The sequence below is a fragment of the Parasteatoda tepidariorum genome, chromosome 7 (assembly GCF_043381705.1).
Source record: "Parasteatoda tepidariorum isolate YZ-2023 chromosome 7, CAS_Ptep_4.0, whole genome shotgun sequence".
Lineage (NCBI taxonomy): Eukaryota > Metazoa > Arthropoda > Arachnida > Araneae > Theridiidae > Parasteatoda > Parasteatoda tepidariorum.
This window is the reverse complement of record NC_092210.1, coordinates 9,916,931-9,933,857: the sequence shown is the minus strand read 5'-3', so window position 1 is coordinate 9,933,857 and position 16,927 is coordinate 9,916,931. Positions and strand designations below refer to the sequence as shown.

The 16,927-nt window shown below is 32.3% G+C and overlaps 1 protein-coding gene across 1 annotated transcript; it reads left to right on the top strand.

Moving 5' to 3' along the window:
- The first annotated feature begins 2,995 nt into the window (after positions 1 to 2,995).
- LOC107455856 (uncharacterized) lies at positions 2,996 to 16,706 on the top strand. Its single transcript, XM_016073572.3, has 5 exons — positions 2,996 to 3,221; positions 10,409 to 10,608; positions 11,842 to 12,001; positions 14,196 to 14,309; positions 16,113 to 16,706. Exons 1-5 carry the CDS (start codon positions 3,137 to 3,139, stop codon positions 16,571 to 16,573), a joined length of 1,020 nt encoding a protein of 339 aa, XP_015929058.1. The 5' UTR covers positions 2,996 to 3,136; the 3' UTR covers positions 16,574 to 16,706.
- Positions 16,707 to 16,927: the final 221 nt, after the last annotated feature.

The window sequence follows — 16,927 nt, the reverse complement described above, 5'->3', positions numbered from 1 at the left end:
GTCGAGTGCAAAGCCCATCCTTTTCTTTTTGTGTTCTTCTGTTAACATTTTTGGAACCCAGCTCGCACACAATTTCCTGTACCCTAACTTGACAGTCACAACTTCATAAAGAGTTGTCATTGAAACTTCCGGTATGATCTGACGCTATTCTTTCAATTTGAGGCGTCTATTCGCACGAATTGCTTCCTCCGTTCTCTGAAGAAGGGCATCACAGATGGCCGACCTGTTCTTTGTTCGCCATGAATATCGGTTCGGTCCTACCTTCAGAGAAATGACGACACCACTTCGTTACATTTTGTCTATTCGTAACGTTCCCATAAACAGAAACAATTTCTTTGTGAATATCCGCTGGTCTCTGACCTTTTGCATGAAGAAAACGTATGACGGAGCGCACTTCGCATTCGGCGGGATTCTGAATCGGCGCAGCCATTTTAAACACGACCTACTCCAACCAGAATCAACGTTGAAATGCCGAACGACCGCGAGGAGAAAGCTAACGGTTCAAGGTTAAAACCTGTGTTGCCAACTTGCTCGCGAAAACTTTTCTTTTCCTCTGGCGCACGGTGTATCTTTACTTTTCGAAAAATCCCTCGTATAAATGGTGACTGGTGCACGCGAAATGTGTCAGGATCACAAAGTCCTGAAAGTTCCCATAACAAATCAGCATGTCTGTGGATACTTGATCGGATTGATCATGCTCTGGTTCAGGTTAAAATTACAATTTGTGGCTGGATGTTATGGATAAATATGTCCTTCTTGTAAAACGAGATGTGACGTTGACTCCGGATCATCGTCAGGAATATTTCTCAGACCGTCACCAATAGCTCAATGTTCAGCTCTAGTGCAGCGTAAATGAATCTACACGTACCTTATATTACACTTGAATACTATGTTTTACGGGAATTGATTCTGTTCAGCAAAGACGACTTGTATGATTTTTGGTTGCAAGAACTTGGTACCGAATTTGGTTTAATACCGAATGATCTTTTAGCGTGCTAAATATAACGTAAATGGTCAATAGTTGTAGTTCACTTACGTCGCACTAGAGCTGCACAATGGGCTATTGGCAACGGTTTGGGAAACATCCTCGAGTATGATCCGAAGACATGCCATCACAATTTTGATCCTCTGCAGAGGGGGTGGCACTATATTATAATATCAGGTGATATGTATTATAATATCAAATACCATACGGAAGGAAATATAAACAAATTATGGAACCGAAAATGTGGTTCAATATGTAAGTATGTGTGTATATATTTCTAAGTGCGTATAATAGCGTTAAAATGGAGGAATTGTTGCTTATATATGGTACTATATCTCCCCTTAATATTAATATGTAATTTTTAAACTTGGTCATCATATTATGTAATATACTACAATAGCGCAAATGATACCCATTCGCTTTTCGAAGTAATTCCACATTTTTTTTTTAAATTTAATAATTAGAAAAATTCCGCCTATCAAAGAAAATTCCGCTTTTACAAGTTCACGAATTACACTTTTTCCAACCTATGTTAATGCGAATTAAAGCAGTAATTCACATCCCTGTTTTTTAAAAATTTCGCATCGCGATTCGTATTTGCGCGATTTAAAATTACACATCATATGATCTGTGTTTATGCGATTTAAACTTACACATTTCCATTAAAGTTCTCTTTATTTAAAAATTCCACATCTTTTTCCGTATTCATGCGATTCTTTCAATTCAATTTTTATAAATGACAAATCTAAAAAAGGTGTTTTCACATCAGTATTGGTTTCACTTTACAAATTTCAATAATTTCTACAAAATGAGCCGTGATGGCTTAGGGGATAGAGCAGTGATTACCAACTGGCGGCCCGCGAAGCCTTTTTTTTTGTGGCCCGCGAACTAAAATATATTAGCTGTCATTTTTTGTGTACAATTTTCGTAAAAAATCTATGGGGATTTTAAATAGTTTTAAGTTTTATATCTTGACAATTTAATGTCTGTTGCACATTAATTGTTTAATACATAGGTGCACATTAACTAACTAAAATATATTAGCTGTCATTTTTTGTGGACAATTTTCGTAAAAAAACTATGTGGGTTTTAAATAGTTTTAAGTTTTATGTCTTGAAAATTTTATGTCTGTTGCGCATTAATTGCTTGATACATAGGTGCACATTAAAGTTATTGTAGCCAGATTTTTTTAATATGTAATTAAATATTTTTTAAAATCTACTTATTATTTTAATTTGTAATTCAATAATTTCGTTTTGTACAACTTGATAAAAATCTGACAGTAATATTTAATGTTCCTTCAAAACATAAAAGAGTTCTATATAAAATTTCGATAAAGTTGCGGCCCGCCATTTGACTGATGTTTTTAATTGCAGCCCCCGGTCTCATGTAAGGTGGAAACCCCTGGGATAGAGTGTTCGCCTTCCAATGAGGTGAACCTGGTTCGAATCCCAGAGCTGGCTGGTTGATCCTAATTCCGCATCCGGCCTGCACCGACCACAGTGCTGACGTAAAATATCCTCAGTGGTAGACGGACCGTGGGTTAGAGTCCCTTTGCAGTTAAGCTAACCATGGGTGGTTTTCCTCCCCATATAAAGGAATTGCGTGTTAATTTCATCAAAAAAGTCCTCCAAGGAGACAAATTTCTCGCAACACTTGGTCCAGGAGCTCCATTGTCTTCTGGATTGAGTGCAAAATTGCAAGGCTACGGAGTTAAACATTAGTAGTCGCCAACCCGAAAATTGGGTCCGGTGTTAAACGATCTTTATATATATTTACATAAATATAAATTTCTACAAAATAACAATTTAACACACCAAAAACCTCAATTTAGTTTTAAATCATGGCTTTCATTAAAACTGCTTTGTTGCTATAAAAGCTAAAAATCATTATAAGCCCCAACCCTTTTGAATAAATTCGTTTTTCAAATACAGTTTCATTTTACCTTTAACGTAGAAATCAATTTTTTTTCTTTCATTTACCCAAGCAAGTATCCTAGCAAATAGATAAGATTATTCCTGATCGCTCTCAGGTATCTCTCTTCGAAGAATATTCGAAGTTTTATCTTCAAAATCCATATCTCAATTTTTTCGTTGACTACGACTTTAGTGAATTTAAACAGAAATTAAGATTGGATTAAATCGGATCACAATGAAGATTTTAACACATTTCTTGTTTGTTTGTGCGTTTACTTTTACAAACACATTAATTGGGACAAATGCTGTCCAAAGAATAAGTAAGTAAATTTGAAATTTTAATAATATTCATTGCTTTTAATGCTAATAGTAAAATATGTTCGTCATTTTTGTTTGTAGACTTAAAATTCATAACAGCTGTACTTTAAAATCAGGTTAAGAAGCAAAACGCTAAATTAATGTTAATGATTATTATAATAATTATAACTTAATAATAACGTTTAGGGTTCGTAGTAGCTGTACTTAAAATCTGGTTAATAAGCAAAGCACTAAATTAATGTTAATGATTATTAATAACAGCATAAAAATTGTAACGTTTAAAATTCGTAGCAGCTGTACTTAGAATCAGGTCGAGAAGCAAAGTGTTAAATCAATGGTTATTATTAAGGCCCGGATTTTGATGACATTTGCATTTTTTTGCATTTTTGGACATTTTTTGTCTTTTAGAGCATTTTTTTAGATTTATATGGCATTTTTCTTTAAATTTTGGGGCGTATTTTGCATTTTAATGCATTTTTTAAAGTTTTTTGTCAATTTTTTCTAATTATTATTATTTTTTATCAACTTTCATTATTACACTGTCTTCCAAACAATGAAGAAAATCTATAGAATATTAACAGGTGAAGCAAAATCTTTTCAAATTGAAGAAGAATTGTCAAGAAAGTGAGACCGTCTTTTTCAAGTACGCACCTATAACATCAGTAGACGTTGAAAGAAGCTTCTGCAGGAATGAAAATTTACTTTCAGACAAGAGAATCTCGTTTACATTTCAAATTATCAAAAAAGATTTAATAATCCAATGTAATTCTGATATTTAGTAATATTACGAGATGGAAGTTTTTATATCCATTAAAGTTTCTATACAAAATAAAAATATTTTGGTGTCAATATATTTTCCTTTTTTTGTTATTTTAGGATATAAAACGAATTTTTCAAACTTTAATGAACGTAGAACAAGTATTGCATTGCTTTATATTTTTTAAAAGACTCATAATAATTTTAAAGAGCAAAACATTTTTTAATTCAATATTTTTACTTTATTTAAAGCATTTTTTGCGCAATTTTTGGATTTTTAAGGGCATTTTTTGCCCTTTTTAAGGGCATTTTTTGCACTTTTTAAGGGCATTAGTTGAGATTTTTTAGGTCATCAAAATCCGGGCTCTAGTTATTATAATAATCATTACATAAAAATCATAACGTATGAAATTCGTAGCAGCTTTACTTAAAATCAGGTTAAGAAGCAAAACGCTGAATTAATGTTAATGATAATAATAATAATCATAACGTGAAAATCATAACGTTTAAAGTTCGTAGCTGTTGTACTTAAAATTAAGTTAAGAAGTAAAATACTAAAATAATGTTAATGATTATTATAATAATCATAACGCTTCATTTTAACTAATTTAATATAAGATCACTGTAATGACCAAAATAAATAAATAAATTGACATATCCGTGGAATTCTTTAAGAAAAACAATGGAATCAATAAAAAATTTAAGAAAAAATCTTAATTATGCAAATAATTAAAAGCAATATAATAATTAATTTTACCAAAGAGGAACAAAACAAAATGGCTGCTGTATGGAGTAAATCGATCGTCACTTTTTTCGTCAAAAATGCACCACATGTGCTTTCTATTATTATCATTATTAATAATAATAATGTATAGAATTATTATAAACATTTCATAATATTTTGAAAATTACTTTATTTCGACCTTTTTTCTTAAATTTTTTCTGTATTTTAGAAATAACCCTTGTAATATTTGCCATATTTTCAGAAATGTTTCGAAAAAAAATGCCTTACATTATTATCAACAGTTTTTTTGAACCTTATAAAACTTTAAATTTCTGAAAAAGTAGCCACATGTTTTAAAAATTGGCTAGTGTTTAAAAAAAAAAAAGTTTGAAGTGACCAGAAGAAAAATTTCATAATTTTGCCCCGTCGTCTGCTGTATAGGTTTTCTTTAGAGAAATGTTTCTTTTTGTAAAATGCATGACCAGAGCAGCAGCACCTACAATTTTTTTAGTTTAAAAGAAAAAATTAATTAAAAAAAAACATTATTCAAAAAAATTATATTATACACGCGAATTGCTAAAGAAGAATTTATGATTTTTTGAAATATAATTTTTTTTCTCCAACCCCCACCAGATTGATCATTTAGGTTAATTGAAGGGCAGATTTGTTGGCCATTCTTTCAGGGGCACCAAATTAGGTGGGGTAACGTTTTGTTAAGTACGATGATCTCGGGCATTTAAATCATTACAAACGCCTTTAACATGATTTATTTAATAACAAAAGTAAGTGAGATATTCATGATACATCTTGATTGATTGAGGAAACTGATTACAATGAATCCTTTAACATTACTGCGCAAAGCGCCATCTGTTCGGTTTTAGAAATTGTTATTATTAACATTGAAAAATATTTTTAACGCGTTTTTCCCGCACAGATAGTACAGAGAAGGAAAGACCTTGTCCAGGATATTCGAACGGAGGACCTTTCTGATGCAAAATCAGCTTCCTGACGCTAAGGCGTATCTTTTTTTTTTTTTCTGTTCCTGTTCGAACCCATTTTTTAAAATATCGATTACTAGAAAAATAGAATATGTTTTTTAATATAACACTTAAAAATTTCCTAACAAAATCGCTAGACGTTTTTTTTTTATTTGTTCAGAAATGAATTATTCGATAATAAAAAAATGAATAGCCTTGAGAAATACGATTCTAAATCATGTAAGGCTGTGCTATTTAGAAATCTTACCTAGCTATTCACATTTACGCGATATAAGAATTACACGAGCAGTTCCATTATGGAAAATCACAACTATGGCTAAAAAATTTTTGAATGAAATTGCCAGCAACTTTACCAGATATGTTTTTGCCTCAAGTTGATAAGACTGCCGGATGACAGAGAGCGCCGTATGGATGGTTGACCTTGTAAAGCTCAGCGCAGATGGCGCTGGAGGTTAAAATTCGTTGTAAGACTTCCGAGTTCCTATTTCCGACTGATTTTTAAGTCTAAGCTTGAAAAAAACGCACCATCCAACATTATTATACTTCTAGTGTTTTCAATAAAACGCGTTCTTTCAATTTAACTCTCAACGAAACAAACAATAATCCTAGAAGCAAAATAACTTGGGCCCTCATTGCCAATATTCATGAATCTATCGATAACTAGACTAATATAGAATTTTCCGATTCACCCATTATTTTACAGCCACTTTACAACCAATATCAGTCATATATATAATTATCAGATTCACCCGATATTTTGTATCCATTATTTAGCCAATTTACTACAATGTAGGTTCTATATTGGCCAATGGCTGGTTGATACGAATGCCGCACCTGACTCACACCGACCAAAGTGCTCACGTAAAATATCCACAGTAGTAGACGGGTCATGGGTTAGAATCCCGTCAGGCTAACCGTGGGATGTTTTGCGTTCCATGTAAAGCAAATTCGTGTTAGCTCCATCAAAAAGTCCTCCACGATGGTAGCATTTCTCCCAATACTAGATCCAGGACTTCCTTTGTCTTCTGGATTGGGTACATTAGTAGTCGTAAACCCAAAATTGGGTCGACTGTGCAACGACAGTTATAATATAAAATCAAACATAGCTTATCGTACTTCGTAATTTATAACACGTTGTATAAGATTGGGATTTCACGGCGTTTATTATTATAATTACAGTTATAATGTCCAATTAATAAAAATAATACATAAAATAAATGAACAAGAGCGAGAATAAACAAACGAACGAAAAGGATAATTCAAATAATAAAGAGATTTTGCACAGCCTTTGTTTTATATTAACCGTAACGCAAACGTTATCTTCTACCCTTAAAAACTTTCTTATTTGTAAGGAAATACTTGCGCAAGCACTATGGAGCTTGAATAGCGTTAACATTAGAGTTAAACGAAACCGTTATGCTTTGCAAAATCTCTCTAATGTACGCTTAAAGGTCCTATTCAGAAAGAAAAATGATTTTACTTCCTCCATGTTAACCTAAGGAGAATTATATGCTCGGAATTTCCTTATTTGTTCACTTACTAATTGATATTTTTGATTAATTTTTATTTCCTTATTATATTTTGATTAATTTTTATTTAATATTATTATTATATATTGAATAATTTAATATTAATTTACGAAAGTAAAATCCTTTTTCTAAATGAGTTATATTGATCCTAATTTTTCTAATTATTTTCCCCCTCGACCAATAATGTTTACAGCACTGCACAAGAATGCTTATATAATCTTTAAGGCGCATGTGCTAATTTTTATGATATTAATATTCTGCTTCATGTCTAACATCTTATGTCAGGTTCAAGATTTAATAATCACGTTTATGAATGCGTTAAAATTTCTAATGAAATATCTGGTCTGAATTGTGAATAAAGGGCTATATTTTGAGCAGTTCGCAAACTGAACGTTTTTAAAATGATTTATATCTTGTAACGGATTAGCCTTTGAACTGTCTGATCCGAATTGTTGTAATTCTGCCACAGAGGGAAAGAGACGTTGGAAGTAAGTTTAAAATTGAATTATTCTGCAAAATAAGCAATAATTGCCGTTAGAAAACGCCCTGCAAATCATTTGAACAGTCATGGAAAGCCGTTGGAATATCCGTTAGAAGAATGATTAGAAGAACAGTTAGAAGCGAGAGAGATTAATTGTTTAGCGAAAGCCGAGAGGCTCTTAATTTTCTTAGTTTTGGTCATATAATTCAAATGAATTTGTCTTTTACATAGAATAAATTCTGAACGATGTTGGCTTACTAAACAGTTTTTCAATAAGATTTTTAAGTTTCTGTTATATGATTCAAATGAATTTGTCTTTTACATAGAATAAATTTTGGACTTTGTTGATTTACTTAACAATTTCTCAACAAGATTTCTAAGTTTCTGTTATATGATTCAAATGAATTTGTCTTTTACATAGAATAAATTTTGAACTTTGTTGATTTACTTAACAATTTCTCAATGAGATTTCTTTAATAAACAACCTCTCAATAAGATTTCTTTACTAAACAATATCCCAATAAGATTTCTAATTCTAAGTTTTTCTCATATGATTCAAATGAATTTGTCTTCTGCAATGAATAAATTTTCCTAAAATGCTAATATTACGTGTGATTTGCTGTTCCTGAGGGATCAAGCCACTCAGGGCACCTGTCACATTTAATAATATTTTTTAATAAACCGTTATAAAGTGAAAACAATAACTGTTTTTGTACTGAGCATAATAAAAATTAATATATTATTTTACAACATATTTTTTGAAGAAACCGTTATGATTTGAACAATAACAGTTTTTGAACTGAGTACATTTAAAAGATATATAATGCATTTTTGAAAAACTGTTAGGTTTTATACAATTGTTCTTTAGCTCAGCACTTTTTTAAAAATAGATATGTCAATTCATAATACATTTTGAAAAACTGTTATAATAGTTTTTGAACTAAGTACATTTAAAAGATCTATTCTTTATTAATACATTATTGAAAAACTTTACTTTTGAACTGAGGCATTTTATAAAATTATAACCATTTCTTGACTACATACATTATAAAAACTCTTAAGTTTTTAAACTGAGCATTTTTAAAATATGTCTTTACAATATTTTTAAAAATATTTTAAGTGAACTAAATACAGTATCAAAAAAGGATGAGCTTCTTGATTAAAAGGCTCATCCTTTTTTGAAAGATGATACTTCAAGTTTTTAAAAAAAAGTTGAAGAGGAAAATATTTCACTTCATGATAAAAGGTATTGTGCCAGATTTCATTTTAAAAAATATAATAATAATAAAATTTCAACCGCTAGAAGTTTTTTTTATAGATAAAAAAACCTCTTAAAAATAATCCGTTTAATATCAACGTTATCGAACTTGTTTAAGCGCAACATCAGAATGCACTTAAAAAAATCAGAATCGATTATTGACACAACGAAGAGTATGAGAGCATATGACCTAACCTAACAAAAACATGTAAATCAGCAAATCATTTGTTCAAGAAGACCTTTGCTTCGTTATCTTGGCCATTAAAACTAAGTCCTAATTAACGTTATTTATATGTTTTCGATTTTTTTTATTTTATATAATAGTGAAAAGGTTTTTTTTTCTCCAGCCGTGTTGCACAGCAAATCAAATCGTTTGTTTTCGTTTTCTCGCTTTTTTATTGATAAAAAAGCTTCTTCTCTTGTTACGTCACACATTAGATTAAATTTTCAATTTCAATTTTTTTTTCCTTTTTCTCTTTCTAATTGCTGAAGAGACTTCTTCCTTTGCTTAATCGTACCAGTGGCGTAAGCAGAATTGTTTCAAGGGGGTGTTCATAATTTTCTGAAACTTCTAAAAGAAATTCGAGTCTGTAAAAAAGCACTATTATTTCCTTAATTTAGACAGCTAGACAATTTTGACTTTTTATTTAGACAACATTGTTTAGTTAAATTTTGATTTGATTTCTTGAGTTTAGGAACATAATGTAATATCTTCTGAAAAAAGTCCAATGTCATATGGGTGGGAAGTAGCACTTTGTGGACCACTTTCACGGCGAGAGCTACTTCAAAGGAGTGAACCAGCCCTTCTATTCTCTTTAGCCCTGGTAATTGATACAATTTTGTCAGATAAAATCGATGAAAATTTTACAATAACATCAGCCTTGTTTTTTCGTAGACAAATGAGATGATAATCTTGTGATTTTATGTTTCAAACGGTACTCTTGAATGGAGCAGTTATCTTTTAAAGAACCACTTTGCTCTTTCGTTTGAAGAACCTGCTCTTGACATATTATGCTGTAACTCTTAACATCTTTATGAAAATCAATTCAATATTTTGGTACAATAATCTATAGGATAGACTATCGAAAAATTCAATAATTCTTTTGAAAATTTTACTAGGATGTTTTCCCTTAAGATTCAATCTTAATAATCATTTTAAAACATGATTATAGAGAGCGGACAGTATGCAATTGCATACGTGCATGTGCAATTGCAGATTTTAGTACCTTTAGCCGTTTGTGCATATAAATGCATAAAAAGGGATATTTTGTATCTGATTTCATAACTTAAAATATCGTACGTGTTGCACTTAAAGTATAGTATCAATCATTACATCAAAAATTATTCCACCCCCTGACTGTACAAACAACCTTTTTCAACGTAAATGCAACTTCCGTAACCTTCTTCTAAACAGAAACCCTCAGAATTATTTGACTTTTACAGAATTCGTCGATGACCTTTGCTTCTTGAAGAAGTCTGTTACAATTGATTTGAGATATGAAAATACCGGAATCCTCATGAGTGTGCCGCGGCACACCAGAGGTGATTCTATCAGCTGTAGAATGAGACTTCTTGCACATAAGGAGAGTTCAGTTGTCTTGAGTCTATATCGATACGACATTCCTTCACAAGATCAGTTAACAGTAAGTCTATTTTAATTGTTTTTAAGATGGAGAATGTTTATTTTTATTTTATAACAGTCCTTGAACAGTCCACCCTATTTCTTGCGTTTACGACTACTAATGTTCAACTCCGTAGACTTGTAATTTTGAACCCCGTCCAGGAGACAAGGGAATTCCTGGATCAAGTATAGGGAGAAATTGACCTTCGTGGAAGATTTTTTGATGGAGTTAACCCGCATTTGCGTTACAAGGAGAGGAAAACCACGGCAATCTCCCACGGTAAGCCTGAAGGGGCAAGGGGCCTCTATCCCATGATCCGTCCCGTCTACCACCGAGGATATTTTACGCCAGCACTGTGGTCGGTGCAAGCCGGATGTGGATTCGTATCGACCAGCCATCGCTGGGATTCGAACCCGGTTCAATTCATTGGAAGGCGAACGCTCTATCCCCTGAGCCATCACGACTCGAGAATGTTTATTAAAAATTCTGTTATACAATTGCGATGAATAAATCATGATGACAATCTGCTAATCACTTTTAGAGTTTACTGGAGGCCCCTATTCGCAGTCGCTCACCAACTCCGATTATTACTTCGAAGTTGTTGTGCAGTCGAACTGGTACTATGTAATAATTTATCGATTAAATTAACAGGTTCTTTAAACATCAGCAAGATTTATTTTAGGACGATGATAAATACGGGTGTTTATTCCTTTTGCATAGGGACGTATTTTGCGATGGAAAATAGAATTATCGAATATCCCAACTATGACCACTATTTTGATAAAAACAGAAAAAGATAGAAAAGAATGGTTCGCTGCGTTCTGTTTAGGAAACCGGAAGTTTATTCTTACCAAGTTTCAAATTTAGACAGATGGCGCTGATAACAGATAAAAACTGTAAAACAATAATTTTGGCTACATGTCACAATATTTCAACTAAAATAACTGCATGGATGTCAATTAACTTTGCTGTCAGACGGCATCCCGTCACATTGTTGCTTCAAATGTTCATAATTTTTTAATCATTGTTTGATAGCTTCACTCGTTTAGTCCCACCGTCTGCAGGTAAACGTTTTAACAAATTTCAAAACTTACTGAGATGCAGAACGCAGCACTTTTCCAACTCCTCCTGTTTTTTAGTTGAATTTTAAAATCATCGGATGCTTATGGGTACCCATGGCGAGTGTCAATTGTGGACATCCTTTGAATTGATATTTAGTTTATTTAGTTAATAATTCTGTAACAAAAATTTCAGATTCAAGACAGTGATAAACATACTGTTGCACTGATTGGCTCAGCATTATTCAAAGATGAAAAAAAGTCGATTATTTCAGCAGGGGAAATGGTGATAAATTACGAAAGAAACAACAGCTCTTTGACATCTGGATTTCAATTTACATTTACTCAAGTGCATGGTTTGTAGCTCTAATTTTATTAATTTATATTGTAGCTTTAATTTAGAGTCAAACCCCGCTATAGTGAATCTTCAAGAGACCGAAATTTCAGTTCACTATAACCGGGAGTTCACTATAACTGCAAACAATTTTAACTAATTTTTCCGAACTGTTCTCTTTTATTACACATTTTTAAACAAATGACCCATAAAAAGAAATAAAATATGATTAAAAATCAATATATAGTAATAGAATATGTGTTAACTTTATTTCTTATTACTCTTCGTCTTGCGTACAAAAAATTTAGGGATGGCCTTTACTTAGGGATGGGAAACTGAGATAGAAGAAGCAAACAAGAAAGAATGCTTGTGGCTACATTGCACTCAATAGATGGTTTTAAAAATCGGTATATGTATTTTATGTAGAAATTTCAAAATTACCAAAAAATGAAGAAAAAAATTAGTCGAAAACAGAAAAAAGTTCATAATATACAATTTCCTCTATTCTTTTGGTACACTATATCCACAAAAAATAATATTTTATGTGTTTAGTAAGGCACGGCAGCGAACATTTCGTTCACTATATTCGGGAGTTTACTATAAACCATGTTCACTATAGCTGGGTTTGACTGTAATTCGTTAACAATAATTTGTCTCAATAGATAAATATGTCAATGATTAATGCAAATAATTTATGTCTCCATTATAAATTATTAGTGTAATAAATAATTAAAATATAACTCTTTTGGTGTCACAAAAATTAAAGGCATTTTTCACAGAATTAAAAGCAGGTATATACAATAAAAGATACAGTGCTTAAACTTACGTGGAAGTAGAAATATTTATTATTGCTCCATCCATTCGAGGATGGTAAAGCAAAGGATTCTAGGGAAGATTTCCGTATCGTGATCTGTGGCAGAATAATCGCCAAATCTTGGCAACTTCGGGCATCGGCCTGCGAGAAACCAAAAAAAAAAAAAAAAAAANAAAAAAAAAAAAAAAAAAAAAAAAAAAAAAAAAAAAAAAAAAAAAAAAACATCAGAGAAAGGGACCAACTAGAAAAGTGTAACTCGTAGCCATCCCCGGGCATACATCTACAAGTTTTTTTTTTAAACGATTGTAGTTGGCGGGAGAGATCATGATTCGGAAATATCCCTGAGCAAAGTATCTTGCATAGGAATTCAACTAAACAGAATAGTGAGAGCCACGATGGCTCAGGGGATAGAGCGACCTGCAGGCGAAGTCGAGCATTTTACGGAAGAACAGTTTAACGAGGACCAATACCGCACACCCTCGGTCCCTACGCAGACTGATCCAAGGGATCACCCACTGACAGCAGCTAGTGATGCTTGACTTGGGTGATCTGCTGGGAACCGTGTCTTAACGATCAGTCCACTACAGGGGCATTTAAATTTCTTCTTGACATCGTTTATTCAGGTATTAAGTCAAGCTTGGGAATTTAAGATAGTGAAAAAAGGGGTTCTTTTCATTATTTTTTTTTTATCTCAATATTTCGAAAAATATGGAATCAAGCAAAAAAGGAAGTACAGTTTTTCTGCATTTCCTGGATTTTTCCAACGTGTTTTATAGCAATTTTTCTGGAAGTACATTCAACTTCCAGAAAAATTGCTATAAAACACGTTGAAACGTCTTGCTGATACATATGTTAAGGATTGTAATGTTTAACATAGTCAAGTACAGTTAAAGCTGTTTATCTCAAACCTCTTTATCTCGAAAACCTCTATATCTCAAACTTTCTAAATTGTCTATCTCGAAATTTTTCTTTCAAAACCTCTGTTTCTCAATTTTCTAATAATCGAGCACAAATGCCCGAACAACATAAACAAAGAAGGTTAGTCGTCAAAAATTTTTGAAAAGATTATTTTCAGTGTTAAAGGTATGCAAAAAATGTTTTATGTAAATCGATTTATGTGGTGTAATTAATTTACAGAAATGTCTGTATTTTTCTACTAAAAACAATTAAAGCACTTTTAATCGAATTACTTAATTAAATTTAATTTTTTAAAGTACCAGTATAATTCGAAACCTCTTTATCTCAAATTTTTCGCCTTTCCCGTGAGATTCGAGATAAACAGGTCCGACTATATAACATGTTTTTAACTTTAAATGTTTACAAAATATCTCATGACAAACTTTATGCCTTGAAACTAAAAATGTGACTAACTTTAATCGTTTTTAATTTTATTTGTATTTAGAAAGTCCTTGCATGTCTAATGAATTTCCATGTAAAAATGGCAAGTGCATTTTAAAAGAACTTGCGTGCAATGGTCATAATCACTGCGGCGATAACAGCGACAACCTAAACTGTGGTAAGTTTTTAATGCAATACATATATATATATACATTAAAGGTCTAGAAAATAATTTCAAAACAAATCCATTTATTTTTTATTATTTATAGTGCCTATAATTCAATACTAAAAATTAATTCTTAAAAAAAAACTGAAGAGAATCCTGAACTAAAATCTCTCAGCATTAAAAAAAAAATGCTGACTTGAAATTAATTAATTGATACATTCATTTTAATAGGAATGATTAAATTTATGAAATAAAGGAAATTTAAAGGCCAGGTTATTTTTGAAGCATTTATATTAGAAAATGTGTTATATTAGAAAATGCTGGCCTTATGTGCACTATTTTGTATTTTTCTCGTTGGCAACGCTCACATACGCTATCTGGGGAGAAGACCGGTTGACCCTTCCCTCTCCTCCTCTTTTCAGTTTTATAAGAATGTACTTTTCCTTTTCTCAATATTTTTCGTATTCAATTGTTAAAAATAATTTTTAAAATTTCCATGACGCTTTGTTTTAGAACTATGTTTAATGTACTTTTCAGTTCTATATAGTTTCCTAACTAAAAAGATCTTAATCTAGTTGAAAATCAAGATAGAAACTAACGTACTTCTCTTATGACTCTCCACACGCTAATGGTGAAAATATGCAAACTGTTTGCATAGGTAGAGAGTTCTGCTCTACGCCACCTGTAGCCCATTTCGATCGCCAATACAGGCAACAGTGATTAAAATTCTCACTTAGATCTAATATTTTCGTTTTGTGGCAAAAAAAAAAAAAACTTTTTATTTTTATGCAGAAATAAACGACAGTAGCTTTGCAAACAGGAGCTACATGAATATCCCATTGAGGCACCGTGATTTTGGTTGGAAAATTAAATAAATACTGTATAAAAAAATAAATTAAAAAAAGGAGATGTGCTGAATTTAATGAAAGGTAGTAATCGAGGATTTGAGATTTACATTTCGGGGATTTTATGCATAGATTTTAAAATGTTCTCTATTTTAAGAACTGATAAACGCTTATCCCATTACTGGAGACGTCCATTTAAGAGGACGCTTCAACGTGGGAGAAACATTTCATGGCGAATTCTGTTTCACATCTAATGGCAATTAAAAATTAGAACAGAAAAAAGTAAGTTCATGTTAAATAAGAAGCAACAACTTTGATTATTTTTTCATAATATCAGAGCATGAACAAATTATGGCAAAATTACTTTCCTTACTGTGTATTCTTGTTGTAATTTATTTTGATATTTGGAAGAAAATATTTCAGCATCTGAAGCTGAATGGTTTATTCTTGGTTCATCTGCACTCAATTTTTCTGTTTGCTTCAATTGCTAATGAATTAAAGGCAAAGCGTGAGTTTCTTGGTTGTTGTTGGTGCCATCTATAGCCAAAAATATGATTTCAACCACACACAGACGTCACAGTCCGTTTTGCAATGTGGACCTATACATTCATCCCCAGATCGTAATTTTGACGGGAAAGAGCGAAGAATCAATTACCAATTTTGTACTCCCAGAGGTATTGATTTGTGACAGGAACTTGGAGACCCCGACAGATTTAATGTGCACCATCCAGTTGTCATTTAATACACAGGGTTTCATCGTCCGGCAGGATTCAAACTCCAGTTTTCGCGAACACGGGTGTAGGGTCCTACCAACCAGGCTATCCCAGCCCACACTCCCGTTTTTTTAAAAATTACTAATGAAGGCGAATTTGCCATGAAGACCTTTTGCTAAATCATTTTTTTTAAAAAAAGTATTCTTTAAAGCACTATTTGTAGAACTGTATTAACTTAATATAATTTTCCTATATAGTGCCAGAGACTAACAGCGATTTCAATCAGGGCAGCCCAAGGTCTAATTATTCAGTTGTGTGGCTAATTTCCTTATCAGCGGTCGCTTTAGTTCTATTCATCATGACAGTCACTTTAATAGCAGTCATAATACGCAGTTCCAGAAGATCAAAATCCGACAACACAGCAGATGACAGCCCTTCCAGCCCCCCAATGCCATTACAATCAGTCTCTTCAACTGTACCAGCAAGAGTTGCCCAACTTCCAACAGCAGATGACCGACAAAACTCAGCCAATTCTGCAGAAACCCTTTACAACAGAGTTCGTCGCTCATTTCGAAGAAACAAAGACACCAAGGTGGAAGAGGTCCCAACACACAGAGAAATACACGAAGTGCCCTCCATGTACCCAGATTTAGACCAATTACCTACTGCACCAGAACTCGGTGGAGCGGATAATCGGGGATACCAAAACGAGGAATAGATAGGTAAAAAATCGTAATTTGTAGCGGAAGTTTAAATAGTGTGGCAGAATATTATTCATTTATTGTAAATGTTAATGATGCTCTAGTTTTTATATTCCGTCATTGTTAATAAATTAGATTTTGATATTAAAATTACAGTAAGCTCTTTTCTTGTGAAGATTTAAATAAACCCTATTTTTTTTAACGAACATGTTTTTTTTCACTTGTGAGGAAAAAATACAAGTACTGTCAAATCCTACTATAGTGAAACTTCAAGGAGCCGAAACTTCTGTTCACTATAACCGGTAGTTCACTATATCCGTTACGCAGGCAATTTAACTAATGGTTCCCAAACTCCTCCCTTTAATTACACA